The sequence below is a fragment of the Myxine glutinosa genome, chromosome 1 (genome assembly GCF_964187855.1).
Source record: "Myxine glutinosa chromosome 1, kmMyxGlut1.1, whole genome shotgun sequence".
Classification (NCBI taxonomy): domain Eukaryota; kingdom Metazoa; phylum Chordata; class Myxini; order Myxiniformes; family Myxinidae; genus Myxine; species Myxine glutinosa.
The window spans coordinates 131,864,747-131,879,886 of record NC_136261.1 but is presented as its reverse complement, the minus strand read 5'-3'; the positions used below and the strand labels follow the sequence as shown (position 1 = coordinate 131,879,886).

The 15,140-nt window shown below is 47.7% G+C and overlaps 1 protein-coding gene across 1 annotated transcript in view; it reads right to left on the bottom strand.

The window, feature by feature from the left end:
* Nucleotides 1-15,140, bottom strand: part of LOC137428581 (receptor-type tyrosine-protein phosphatase delta) — a 417,416-nt gene that overhangs the window by 318,497 nt on the left and 83,779 nt on the right. Inside the window, exons 10-11 of the mRNA XM_078777195.1 lie at nt 8,776-8,802; nt 209-326 (exon numbers count right to left, since the gene is read on the bottom strand). Coding sequence (XP_078633321.1) covers nt 209-326; nt 8,776-8,802 — 145 coding nt within the window. The remainder of the gene's footprint in view (nt 1-208; nt 327-8,775; nt 8,803-15,140) is intronic.

Here is a 15,140-nt window from a genome sequence, read left to right as displayed (position 1 = left end):
AGATTTCATCGGTCAACTTCAACTTAAAGACACCAAACTTAAAAACCTTGTCAAGAAGTCCTAAAATCTTCCCCCCACCCCCCTCTTGTGATTTGAAAATATATTATTTCTCAAAGCCATATAATTTAACCCTCTTCCTCATATAAAACAGCTTGAATCCCAATCATTTTCGACTATCCATTTTCATTTTTATTTTTGTCCGATGTACCTGGAGGTCCAGTCGTGACCAGTTCACTGCGGCTATGAGCTCCATCTCCTTTAGTGGTATATGCTGCAACTATGACCGAATAGGTGGTTTCTGGCCGCAGACCTGAAACCACCACTTCCTGCAAAACAGAAAGGATGTTCAATATGAAATATTAATTGTGATTAATGCATTTTAAAAACATGCAAAAACACTTAATAATAATAATAATAATAATAATATTTCAGGACAAAATGGCTTGCAAGCGGAAAGCCAATGGCAACGCCACGTAACAGCGATACGCAACGATCTCGCCATGTGATGGCACTTTGCATGGTTGTGTTGTCTGCTCTTCACCAGGTTGCCTAAACGTCTCTTTATATGCATATTTCACACATGCAAAGCAAACCACAAAGCAATGTAAAGGCTTTATTCCACAGTTTCATTTTAATTAATACAAATGAACTCAATCACAATTTGTTTAACTTCAGAAACCTAATCTCATGTTAGATGATGAAAATGCTTTCTGTATTGCAACATTTTTGCAACCGAGATGGTATTCATAGAATACTTACCCTGCACAGTCAACTTGTTGTGAGCCAACTCTTCTGTTTTTGAAGGTTTTTTTTTATTTGATCCAATATGGCTGCCAGACCACTGAGCGATTACATCATAAGCTTATATTCTCTAATATAATTGTTGCGTAGATCATGCTCAATAACTTTCAAACTGATCAGACTAAGCGTTGTCCCTGTCGAATTATGACGTTGTGGACCTGTGCTCCCACGTCGAACTCCAACAATATGGACGCGACAACGAGCTGAGTTTCACAGAGCTGTTTATTCCGAGCTCGGCACGAATGCACTGAAAATGGCTACCCCGAGCGGCAATATATATTTCAAACAGTGGGCCACGCCTCTCAACGGGGCGTGGTATGCAATCCGAGTGACCGCCCACTGATTACGTCACCGGCCGGTACAAGAGAATTGTGTCCGGTAACCGCTACATGTGCCCCCCCCCAGAATTCACTTGTACAGGGAGAGTCAGTTTGTGGGGGGCCTTAATGACCCAGCCGAAACAACCCCTGGCGATTCGTGTGGAGATGGGAGGCTGCTTGGCAGCGGATGGTCGGGCGGGGAGCTTGGTCGACGGGGGACGGCCCCGCCGTGGAGGAAGGGCCAACCGTGGAGGTTGGTCGAGGTCCAAATGGGCCGGCTTGAGGCGGTTCACAGAGATATGGTCCGGTTTGCCGCCAATGTCGATGACGAACGACTTGTCGCCCCTCCTCAAGACCCGAAAAGGCCCATCATACGGCGGCCGGAGCGGTCCCCGGTGCGCGTCGTTGCACACAAAAACGTACTCCGCTATGCGAAGCGCTGGGGGGACATGGGGTTGAGGACAGCCATGGTGAGACGTGGGCACTGGGGCAAATCTCCTGGCGGCCTCCTGGAGGACCGAGCGTTGGCGAGCCGCGGACCAGGGGCCGGTGGCATCGGGGATGAACTCCCCCGGCACGCGCAGTGGTTGGCCGTAGACCAGCTCGGCGGTAGAAGCCTGGAGGTCTTCTTTAGGGGCCGTCCGGAGGCCCAATAGCACCCACGGGAGCCTGTCAGCCCAACTGTCATCCTGGAGGCTGGCCCTGAGAGCGGCCTTCATTGAATGGTGGAACCTCTCGCACAAGCCGTTGGCCTGGGGGTGGTAGGTCGTGGTGCGGTGAAGTTTGACCCCCAAGGCCGAGCAACCGCGCCCCAAAGCTCAGAGGTGAACTGTGGGCCTCTGTCAGAGGAGATGTCTGAGGGGGTGCCGAAACGGGTGACCCAGGTGCCGATGAAGGCCTGCGCCACGTCGGCGGACGTCGTTGACGTCAGCGGGATGGCCTCCGGCCACCTGGTGGTCCTGTCCACCATCGTGAGGAGATGGGTGAAGCCCCGCGAGGGGGGAAGGGGTCCCACCAGGTCCACATTGACGTGGTCGAAACGCCACGCGGGCACGTCGAATGGTGCCAAAGGGGCCTGGGTATGCCGGTGGACCTTCGCACGCTGGCAGGCGACACAGGCGTTGGCCCAGTCGCGGACGCCAGACGAATTTCGCTGCCACGAGCTTCTGCGACGCTTTCCGGCCCGGGTGGGAAAGGCCGTGGATGGCGTCAAAAACGAGCCGTTGCCATCCAGCGGGCACAATGGGACGAGGTTGGCCCAGGGAAACGTCGCACAGGAGAACTGTGCCTGTGTCCTTGAAGGGGACGTCGGACAACCGCAGGCCCGTGTCTGCTGTCCGGAGGGCTTACACTGCAGGGTCGGAGATCTGGTCGGCCGCCATGCGGGCGTAGTCCATGCCGAGGTGGACGGCGCCCGCGACGGACCGGGAGAGGCAATCGGCCACAGCATTGTCCTTGCCTGCGACGTGCCGGATGTCCGTCGTGAATTTGGACACGGCGGAGAGGTGGCGCTGCTGACGAGCCGACCACGGCTCTGAGACCTTGGCCATGGCGAAGACCAGGGGTTTGTGGTCCACAAACGCCGTGAATGGGCGGCTCTCTAAAAGGTGGCGGAAGTGGCGAACCGCCAGGTAAAGGCCGAGGAGTTCGCGGTCTAACGTGCTGTATTTGCGCTCGTTAGGGCGGAGCTGCCGGCTGAAGAAGGCCAGCGGTTGCCAAGCCCCGTTAACCCACTGCTTGTGCACGGCGCCCACCACGTAGTCGGAAGCGTCCGTGGTAAGGGCGATGGATGCGTCGAGCGCCGGGTGCGCCAGCATGGTTGCGTTGGCGAGGGCCAGCTTAGCGCGCGTGAATGCCTCGTCCATCTCCTCGGTCCAGGCGATGTCGTGCTTGGCCGGCTTACCCCTGAGGGCCTTGTACAGGGGGCGCATGAGTTGGGCCGCGGGAGGCACGAACCGGTGGTAGAAGTTCACCATACCCAATAACTCCTGCAGGGCCTTGACGGAGCGGGGGCGCGGGAAACTTTTAACGGCCTCCACCTTGGTCGGCAGCGGAACGGCCCCGCGCTTCGTGATGCGGTGTCCCAGGAAGTCGACGGCAGCCACGCCAAACTGGCATTTCGCCGGGTTGATGATGAGGCCGTGCTGGCTGAGGCACTCAAAAATCGTGCGCAGGTGAAGGAGGTGCTCCACCCGGGAAGTGCTGGCGATGAGAATGTCATCCAGGTAGATGAACAGAAAGGTGAGATCGTGCAGCACACTGTCCATCAGCCGCTGGAAGGCCTGGGCCATGTTCCTAAAGCCGAACGGCATTCGGAGGAACTCGAAGAGGCCAAAGGGTGTAATTACAGCCGTCTTCGGAACGTCGGCCCGGCCGGACATGTACCTGGTGGTAGCCCCGAATAAGGTCGACCTTGGAGAAGATCACCCGCCCCGCCAAATGGGTGGAAAAGTCCTGGATATGTGGTATCGGGTACCAGTCGGGGGTGGTGGCGTCGTTGAGGCGGCGATAATCGCCGCACGGTCGCCATCCGCCACCCGGTTTGGGTATGATGTGCAGGGGCGAGGCCCACGCGCTGTTCGAGCGCTGCACAATGCCCAACCGCTCCAGCGTGTCGAATTCCGCCTTTGCCACGGCGAGTTTGGCAGGGTCGAGGCGATGAGCCCTGGCGTAGACCGGTGGACCAGTGGTTGGGATGTGGTGTTCGACGCCGTGTTTGACAGCGACGGCCGAAAACGTCGGCCGCGTGAGAACGGGGAACTCAGCGAGGAGGCGGGTGAAGTCGTCCGCGGCCGGGAGCGCGCAGGCTAGCTTGGTTGGTGCGGAGCCGCTCAACGAACAAGCGAGAGAGCTGAAGGTCTCTGTGTTGACGAGCCGATGACGTTTTACATCAACCAAAAGTCCATGGACGCAAATAAAATCCGCACCCAACAAAGCGATGGGCACGTTCGCCATGACGAAATCCCACTCGAAACGCTGGCCCCCGAAGCAGAGTGCGACGCTGCGTGAACCGAAGGTGCGGATAGAGGAGCCGTTTGCGGCGATCAAGGTGGGGCCGCAAAGCGCGGCCTGCTTGTCCTGCCCCGAGGCGGGTATAACGCTCACCTGAGCTCCCGTATCACACAGGAAACGTCGCCCGGATGCGGTGTCCGTAATGAACAAAAGGCTGCCGGATTGGCCGACGCTCATGGCAGTAAGCGAGCGCCGACCTGGTCGTTTCCCGACCCGCCGAAAGTGCACAGTGGGCGACACGTTCTGGCCTTCTGCCCGAACCTGGCGTGGTTGTAGCACATGGTCCGCCCAGGTGGTGGCCGCGGCGCCGGCCGGTGGCGGCCGGTGGCAGCGCCGGTCGTGGCGAGGGCGTTGCCTCGGCCGGACCAGGGTTCCAGGCGGCCGCTCCGAAGTGCCGCCCGGTTGAGAAAAATTTGTCGGCTTCCTTAGCCAGGGCGCGAGGGTCCTTGATTGTAGAGTTAGCCAAAGCTAAGCATACCTGCCCGGGTAGCTGTCGGAGAAACAGCTTGCGAAAGAGGAAATCTGGGCGGTGTTCGCCGAGCAGGGAGAGCATGTGGTCCATGCGTTCGGATGGTCGAGCCTCCCCGAGATCAGGCAGATCGAGCAGCTGTCGCACGCGTTCGGCCTCAGTGAGGTCAAACATACCGAAGATTGGTCGTTTGAGTGCGCCGTACTTGTCGGCAGTCTCCGTAGAAGGCTCAAGACCCGGGAGGCGGTGGCGGCATTTAGCGCGGAGACCACATGGTGGAAGCGAGTCTCGTCCACCGTGATGTGCCGCAGAGCGAACTGGGACTCCGCTTGGGCAAACCAGACGGCCGCGTGCGATTCCCAGAAGCCAGGGAGTTTCAAAGCAACGGTCGACTCCATTGCCGTGTTCGTAAAAGAGGTCACCAATGTGGAACTGTGCTCCCACGTCGAACTCCAACAATATGGACGTGACAACGAGCTGAGTTTCACAGAGCTGTTTATTCCGAGCTCGGCACAAATGCACTGAAAATGGCTACCCCGAGCGGCAATATATATTTCTAATTCAAACAGTAAGCCACGCCTCTCAACGGGGCGTGGTATGCAATCCAAGTGACCGCCCGCTGATTACGTCACCGGCCGGTACAAGAGAATTGTGTCCGGTAACCGTTACAACGTCATAATTATGGCACCAATGATATCATTAACAACACTTATTTCCATGGGGAGTACTTGACAATGAGCCATGTTTCAATTTTTTTCCGTGGTGCGGTTTTGGAGAAATATGACCTGTACCATGTGACCTATGACGCATCATAATTATCATTAAAATATTCTCCAGGAGGTGGTGCTCCTATGGTGAAAATTTCGTGTCCATTGGACTAACAGTTGAAGAGAATTTTTTTTAAATACTGATCAGATCAAGCGGTGTACTTGTCGAATTATGACATCATAAATAAGGCACCGATGACATCATCATTAACATATCTTATTCCCAATGGGGACTACTTCACAATGAGCCTTGCTTCAATTTTTTCCATTGAGCTGTTTCGGATAGAGGTGTAACGTTTTTCCAAGATGGCGTCCATACCACGTGACCTATGACGTCATAATTATATCTGAAAAAATTATACAGGCAGAGGCGCTCCTTTGGTAAAATTTAGTGTCAATTGGACCAACGGTTGCTGAGAAAATGCATTTTTAAAATTCAGAAAGGCACGTACGTACAGACCCGAATGCCTAACCCCGCTTTTCACTTCGCGAGCGCAGGGTAATAATCGATGTATTCGTTTTCATATAATAATTTATGTTCAACTTGTCCGCCGACACAGATCGACACTACCCTTCATGAGCAAGATGAGGTTATATTCATCCTGTTAAATGATTACTCATAACATGTTGCACAAGGTGATGACGTCACTGGTGCCTTGGTCGTCAAAGTTTACCGTACCCCTGACTCCCGCACCACCCCATGCACAATGGATGTGTTTCTGTAGATGCCCATGCTTGGAGAAGCCTCGGTTTTAACCAAACACCAGCACACATTCAGCAGCAAGCAAATGATGAAGTCTACAACCAGCACCAAGCACATCAACTACATATTAGTGTTGAGTCAACAACCAAATAGGAAAGAACACACCATCTGATATATATATATATATATATATATACAGTCACGTGAAAAAGTAAGTACACCCCATGGAAAGTTTTGACTTTTTCAACATATTTCAACATACAGCTATTTGATCTTCATTTCAACAATATTGATAGATAAAGGTGATATAATACAACAAATATCATGAAACATTTACATTTTGTAGTCCATTGTATAATTTAAATAAACATAAATGCAAATTTCGCATGTGGAAAAAGTAAGTACACCCTGATATTTACCACTACTTCAAATACCTAAAATTTGAATCAGGTGCACCAGCTCAGGTGCAAATGATTAGAACATCGTTAGAGAGGATCTTGGAAGAACCTGTCTTATTTAAACCTCAGACATTTAGTTTGGTTTGCTCTTTGTTGTTGAAGTGTGCGGCGTCACAATGTCTAGATCAAAAGAGCTCTCAGAGGCCTTCAGAAAGAAGGTTATAGATGCCTACGAGTCTGGGAAGGGATTTAAAAAGATCTCCAAACAATTTGAAATCAATCATTCGACTGTCCGGAAGATCATCGACAAGTGGAGAAGATTCCAAACAACTGCCAACTTGTTCAGGCCAGGCCGCCCCAGCAAGTTCAGCATGAGAGCAGACCGCAAGATCCTGAAAGAAGTCTCTAAGAACCCCAGAATGTCATCACGTGACCTTCAGGTAGCTCTTGCCACTGTTGATGTCAAAGGGCACGGGTCCACCATTAGAAAGAGGCTGCACAAATTTGATCTACATGGGAGGTGTGCCAGGAGGAAACCTTTGCTGTCCAGAAATAACACCAATGAACACCTAGGCAAAGACCAGCACTTCCGGAACAATGTGCTCTGGACAGATGAGTCAAAGGTAGAGCTATTTGGCCACAGTACCAGAAGACATGTTTGGCGAAAACCAAAGACAGCATTTGACCACAAGAACCTGATACCAACTGTAAAGCATGGTGGTGGAAATATTATGGTTTGGGGCAGCTTTGCTGCATCAGGGCCTGGGCAGCTCACCATCATAGAATCCACTATGAATTCTTCATTGTACCAGAGGGTGCTTGAGGATAATGTGAGGCCATCTGTCAGCAAGTTGAAGCTCCACCGAAGGTGGACCTTGCAACAGGACAATGACCTTAAACATACCAGTAAATCCACCAAGGAATGGCTGAAAAGAAAGAAATGGAGGGTTCTGGAATGGTCAAGTCAAAGCCCGGATCTAAATCCCATCGAGATGTTGTGGGGGGATTTGAAACGAGCTGTGCATACAGGAAACCCCTCAAACATCACACAGCTGAAAGAATTCTGCATGGAGGAGTGGGCTAACATTTCTCCCAGTCGATGTCAGAGACTGGTAGACAGTTATGTGAAACGCCTACTTGAGGTTGTTTCTGCCAAAGGAGGCAATACACCCTATTAGAGCCAAGGGTGTACTTACTTTTTCCACATGCGAAATTTGCATTTATGTTTATTTAAATTATACAATGGACTACAAAATGTAAATGTTTCATGATATTTGTTATATTATATCACCTTTATCTATCAATATTGTTGAAATGAAGATTAAATAGCTGTATGTTGAAATTTGTTGAAAAAGTCAAAACTTTACACGGGGTGTACTTACTTTTTCACGTGACTGTATGGCCTTCTACAATCTTCCATCACCATTAAAATCATCATTTGCCAACTTTGTTTTTGTTTTCTTTTTTTTTCGCCTTATTTAACTTTTCCATCTTGTCACTATATCTCACAGCCCTTTGTCTTTTACAATGGAAACAATTCCCACATGATGGTTTCAAACCAAAAAAAAATCCATTCGTTCAGATCAATCGCAGGTGGAAGGTAAATTAACGCCTTGCAGCCAGAACCCTCAGGAAAAATGTCGCCAATTACAGCCTTCCATGGGGGATAAAGGGAGGGAGTTTGTGGTTGAAAAGTGAGCGGAATGCCGAGTTAGAGATCAGGAGAAACAGAGGAGCATTAAACAGAGGCCTAGGGCGTAGATATTAAAAGGATCTTTTCTGCAGTTAATTCAAACACACCGTGACATACTCACCCACATACCAAATCACACCAGGCTATGTTTTTCCACACATGGAGCAACATCAGTTTTAAGAAGGTTCTATCAGCCCGTGAACACAGCCACATTCGGAAAGGGGGACAACAAAAGCCCAAGCCATGAAATTAGGCCTGCTTATAAAACGCATGCCATTTTACATGGAAAAATTTTAACAAGATGGCCGATGGCCCACATTGTGGAGAACGTAGTTATCTATCATCATCGTAGTCATGGCTGCAGCATCTCGCTTTGTAAAAAAAAGAATAATATGCCGGGCTTTGTCACCAAAAAACATCTCGTCTTATCAGGCCTACAAAGATGCTGTTTAACCCCGATGCTCGTCCTCTAATTTTTATTAACATCACCCTGCCAGACAATGTGGACACTCATTTACAGTGTGATGTGGACCCTTGTGAGAACAAGAAGTGCGACATGAAAGCAGAACTTGATGTGTGGTGAGAATTCAGGACAAGGAACAAAACACTTACATATTCAGTTGATTTGTCTCTTTCAAGCTGAGATGGGAAGGGAACAGGAAATGGAAAGGAGATTAAAAAGCGAAGACAAGCTGTAAGATTAGCTCTCATATGAGCCTCCAGCAGGTGAAGCTCATCTATAACTGTCATGGTTCTTCATTACATACCCCATATTAGTCTGATCTCAATGGGTGAATGGTGACCTGGGTCACCGTCTTTCCTTCCTCATGCAAAATCCGTAAAGATAAAATCGAAGGACCGCCTGGAAGTGGGCAATGGCCAATTTAACTCCCAATTATGTTATATATATATATATATATCATCTCGGTTTTGAAAAAACTTTCGGTTTACACACACATATTTGGAACTACTGGAGTGTTCTGGAACCTTCTACCCATCGAAATTCCATGCGGCCATTTTCCCTCTTCGATCCAAGAAGCCATACGCGCAGCCACAAGGCTGTAATTTCTTTGCCGTTTCAAGCTCAACAAGAAAGAGCAATCAGAGATTGCAAACCCTCACCAGGATGTATTTTCAGTGGATTTTTAAGGCTTTTGTGTTAAAACAAATATGGCGGCCGAACCACGTGACCGATGACGTCGTCATTAATTTTTTTTCTCCACGAATTTATTCCTTGATTATGTTCAAGAAATTTCATCTTGATCGAAGAAGTTTTGTACTTGTTGAATTATGACGTCATAATGGAGGTACCTATGACATAATCAACATATTTTATTCCCCATGGAGAGTTCTTTACAATGAGCCATGTCTCAAATTTTCTATTCAGCACTTTCGGAGATATAGAGGTGCAAATGTTTTTCGGTTTTTCCAAGATGGCGGCCGAACCACGTGACCTATGACGTCATAATTACCATTTAAAAAATTATACAGGTGGAGTTGCACCTCTGGTGAAAATTTCCTGTCAATCGGACCAATGGTTGCAGAGAAAATCATATTTATTCTGTGCGGACAAACAGACAAACAGACAAACAAACGGACTCAAATACAATACCCTCTCCTCTGGCGAAGGTAATAAACAGACAAACATGATCGACTAGCATTTATAGATGCTTACGTCACTTCAATGATTATGGCTTCATTGCCCCTGTTAAATAACAAATTTGTGCATTAATCAGGCAGATGGACAGCTGTACTCAGAGCAATTTGGGTGAGCAAAAACGAGCTAGCTATATGAAGTGTGTGTGATTGCTAAGCAAAGCAACAATCTTGTATTAGTAAAGCGAAGGCCTTTTAAATTACCTAACAGGCCTCGTTATCTTATTCCAACACTAAATGTTTTTAGTTCCTTTCCTTCACGCTTCAGCACAATGTAGCCAATGTCCACATAGTGGTGTTCTAGCACGATGGGGGAGTTAAAAATCCTCTGACCATTTAATTAGACACTTACTCCAGCAGAGCCAAGCAACCATGTGCTAACAACAGTAATGCCGTTGCTGGCCAATTAGAAAGTCACATTATAGAACACACAAAAGGCTTAATATCTCTTAAGCATGCTGGTTAATCTGCCCAGTACTTTACCCAACGCACTCTCCCCAATTCACTTCTACTCCTCTGACCTCTTTCATTCATCTGTAAATCCTTCACTACAATACTCCCCTTTTCTCTTTCTCCTTCATTTCACGCTCATCTGTTTTTTCTTCATTTGCAATTTTCTAACTCCTGTTTTTTTGTGATGTTGTTTCTCTGTGTTTTAGTTTCACATGATTTTTGTGTTCACATTCTCTCCGACAGGTTGACCTATAGGTACGCACACTCTCCTCTAAGCTGTCTCGCCTGGGTTTGAATCCCGACCCAGCTATAAACTGTCAGTTTGGTGTATCACAAGCACGGTGATTCATCAATGTGGGTGCCGTCCCTCGGATGGACGTTAAACTAGGAATCCCGTCTGCCAGCATGGGTTGGTGGATGTTAAAGATCCCACGGTGTCCTTCACAAAGAGTAGGCGAGTATCGCCGGCACCATGGCCAAATTCCAAATTCCTGCCCTAACTAGGTGAATGTCAGGCCTGGTCAGGCCTGTTCGTGCAAGACTTGGACCAATCTTCCCCGGGCCGACCCCACAAGGTGGGATAATAGTGGCCCTTAAATAAAAACCACAACAACAAAAAATTATCTCCTCCTTAAATTTTCTTAACGACTTTGTTTTACAATATCTCAAGATTTTTTATTTCTGAGATAGTTCTAGTCATATGGGAGCCTGGTGTTGGCTTGGCGGTTAGGGTGCCGGCTTGGGATCCTAGGATCCTGGGTTCCAATCCCGGTCGATCGCTGAATTAACGCCAGGGGGGTTGACTCAGCCTGTCATCCTTCCGAGGTCGGCAAATTGAGTACCAGCTCACTGGTAATTCTCTGTGTGTCGTAAGAGGGGACTAACAGTGTTGGCGTCAGGAAGAGCATCCGGCCATAAAACATTGCTTCAAAAAGGGGACCACGGTGCCCAAAAAAGGCCAACCCCTGCTCTGCGGGGAAAAATGGCCTCTAAGGGTGGTTCTATAGTTCTCGTCATATTTAACAAAGTTTCAAAGAGCATTACAGAAAAGGAAATGCAAGGAGAAGAAAACAAAGTTAAGAAAAAGAAATTGTAACAAAGATGTTTTACAAGATTTTAAAAACCATAAATGAATAGGCCTTGTGAATTTTACAAGGCAGCAAGTTCCGAGGTAATAGGAGCATAATCGGAAAAATTCTCCATCGCCAAAAGCTCATTCAAGGGACTACCAGGAGATTCCCATCGATGGACTGCAATGCCATTGTTCCTGCAATGCCAAATTGCAATGCCAAATGCAATGCAATGCCAAATTGCAATGCCAAATGCAATGCAATGCCAAATTGCAATGCCAAATGCAATGCAATGCCAAATTGCAATGCCAAATGCAATGCAATACCAAATTGGCATTGCAGTCCATCGATGCATTGCATTGGATTGCAAATTGCAATGCAATGCAATGCCAAATCAAATCAATGAATGTAACGTACGTATAAAAGCAGAAATGATGGCTGGAGCCAATTTATTTGTACAGTGCAGTGAGCAGTGAGTGTACAGTGAGCAGGTGCTGCATGTTGAGAATTGGAGTGATGTGATCAAATTTATGAGCTTGAACTAAGAGCCTGGCGGCCATATTCTGAATGACTTGTAAGTGTTTGAGAGAAAAGGCCGGTATGCCTAGTGAGCTGTACTAGTCTAAGTATGACATTATGTGAGCACGGATCAAAGTTTCAGTCGTACGCCAAGCGTGAGCATATTTCAGCAATATTGTGGAGATTGAAAAAAGAAATAGATGAACACATACTAGAGATAAGTGGGACAGGGGAAAGTGCTGCATCCACAATGTCACCGAGATGTGAAACTATAGAAGCAGAGATCAGAATGCGATCCCGAAGTAGTTTCACATTTCCTCTCCTCGGGCTGGCAGGATGGCCTTCTTCCTATTTGTTCACTCTTCCTATACCAGTATCTTGGTTTGAATATTTTAAGAGCAGATGGAGATCCAAACATCGGCATTTAATTTATTGATGCATTCACTGATCATAGATGTAGACATCCATATTTGCATTGCAGAGAAAATTGCAGAAATTGGTGGTGTTTCTGTCTTCTACCGACTCCTCTCCGGCCTTGCTCCCCCACCTCTATCTGTGCTCTGTCCCACAAATATTTTTTACAGGTCGCACAAGATCTGCCAGCAACCCTCTTATGGTTAAACTGCCAAAATCAAGACTCTCTGCTCACCTTCTCTCTTAAGTCTTTCTCACAAACCCAATTCCACTCGAGGTTTTATTTTGTTGAGTGCTGGCAGCATGCTCGTCATAGTGCTTGTTCCTACTGTGCACTCAGAGGGTCTTTTCTGTCAGTCACATGCTTTTTCTCTCTAAAGTCGCTCTCTTTCAAACCCAACACTACTCCGTTTCTCTTTACATCCCTCTCTGGTCTAGCCAACGCAACTGCTCTCTCTTTCTCTAGCAAAATCCAATGTTTACTCTTCATTATGCCTCTCGCTCATGCTATATTTAGTTAGGTCCAAAACTTCAATTCCGTGACCATTTTCTGGCTAGTAAGGTTTGACGATTGATTTGACTTCTATTGACATTTTATAACAAAAATAGCCTCTATGTCCCTCCCAAAAATCCCGGCATTTTTCGCCAGAGGCCCGAATCCAAGATGACCGCCGGCACTATCTTGAAAAATTAAGTTTTGAACCAGAACACCGAGAATCACGTACAAAGACACTTTTTTGGGTAATTTGACCACGAGGATTCCGAATCTGACATTAGTTTGACGTTATGACATTATTTTGACCCAGAAATTCAAGATGGCCACCATCCAGTAGAGCGAAAATGCAACTTTTAAATGGGAGAACATATGATCATGAATTAACACATTATTTTGGCTAAATCTATACTGGCCACGGAATTGAGGTCCTGATTAGTGAATTGCTATTTTCTTGTTTTTTATTTGTCTGTGTGTGTAATGTCATATACTTATTTCTGTCTTTCCAGGGAGTATACGAGCGAATGAGACGGCACTGAGAAGCGCAGTATTCAGAAGATAGCTGTCAAGAGAATGTCCACCGTTCCGTGTGTCCTCCAGTGTGGCGGGCTTTGCAATGAAGCCACTGATGTCGTTACCTCCGTTGAGAGTTGGGAAAATCTCAAGAAAAAAGCCCTGTTATGGAGCGGTCTTGACAAGTTCGGAGACGTTTATGCAACAGTCAATTGGGATAATGGTCCCGGCAGACAATGTGTCCATAAATCATGTAGGCTGACCTTATGGAATGCTAATAAACTGGAGCAGGCCAAGACAAGACAGAAAAAACGAGAAGTCAAGGAATGCCAATCTCAGTCTTCGTCCATGTCTGAGGCTTTCCCCCCGGCTGCTTCTCCACCTGCCAAGCGGCTGCGATCAAGTGTAGAAGGGCTGATACATGAAAAAACAAAATGTGTCTGGTGCTGTAAACCAGAGTCGGCAAAGCACCCAGAATCAAAGCTGTCCCTGATTTCGTATGATAATGCATGGGCAACGTTCAAGAGTCACACGGTGGCCCTCGAAGATCAGAGCATGCGAGACAGAATCAACTGTGTGATCGATTATGCAGCTGATGACCCATATGCGATTGAGATCAGATATCACAACAAATGCTGGTTGAAATATGTGCGTAGTTACCAGAAAATGAGTGAAGATGACAAACTCCCACGCATGCACAATGTCAATCTCCGTGAGGCTCAGACTATCTTCTTTGACCACATCAGAACAGTTATCTTTGAGGAACGTGAGCTAAGGTCACTACAGAGCCTCCTCAAAGACTACAGCTCTATCATATCTCGGTATGGCTTCTCAACATCCAGCATCAAGTCATCCTTTATCAAAGATATCCTGACCCGGGAGTTTGAGGGCAAGATCGGCTTCCACTCCCGCCCTCAGAGAAACCAGAGCGACCTAGTCTATGACACGTCTGGGGGTGGTTCATATGTTGAAGCAGCACTCTCCGCCATCGGTGTTGGCAGTGAACAACTGGTGCACAATGTGGCTAAGCGGCTCAAGGATGATGTCAAGTCAATCAAACCCATCCCATGGCCGCCAAGAGTCGAGGAGCTAGAAGAGGAGGAAGAGCTCTCGCCTCTCATGGTGCAGCCTGCTGATTGGTGCAGCCCTCCATGGTGCAGCCATGCAGCACACCATGGTGCAGCCCTCCAAGAAACACCACCCCTCGCCACTCGGACATGGCTGGGAGCTGGTGGGTGGTCGCTGTCGCCCTGTCCGCCACACGCAACCTGCTCTCCCGACACATCTACCTGCACCAGGGCCAGCTGAAGAGAGTGAGGAAGATGAGAGCCAGGAGGGGAATGAGGAGCGAGATGATGATGTACAAAGGCGGGGAGATTCATCGGAATCTGATGATTCAGATTCTAGTGAAGCAGAATGCTCTGATTCGGACTAATCATATAATTAAAGGTCATATTGATTAATTACTTCATTTGAAAACTGTTCAAGTCACAGCTATTAAAAATAGCTTATTTTGAAGTGTAATGAGTTTACTTGTCATGCAATCATCAATTACTTTACTGCAAGATATCCTTATGGAGGTAGTTTCTTTAACATGTTTAAGTACAAAAGTTGCATTTTCGCTCTACTGGATGGTGGCCATCTTGGATTTCTGGGTCAAAATAATGTCATAACGTCAAACTAATGTCAGATTCGGAATCCTCGTGGTCAAATTACCCAAAAAAGTGTGTTTGTACGTGATTCTAGGTGTTCTGGTTCAAAACTTAATTTTTCAAGATAGTGCCGGCGGTCATCTTGGATTCGGGCCTCTGGCGAAAAATGCCGGGATTTTTGGGAGGGACATAGAGGCTATTTTTGTT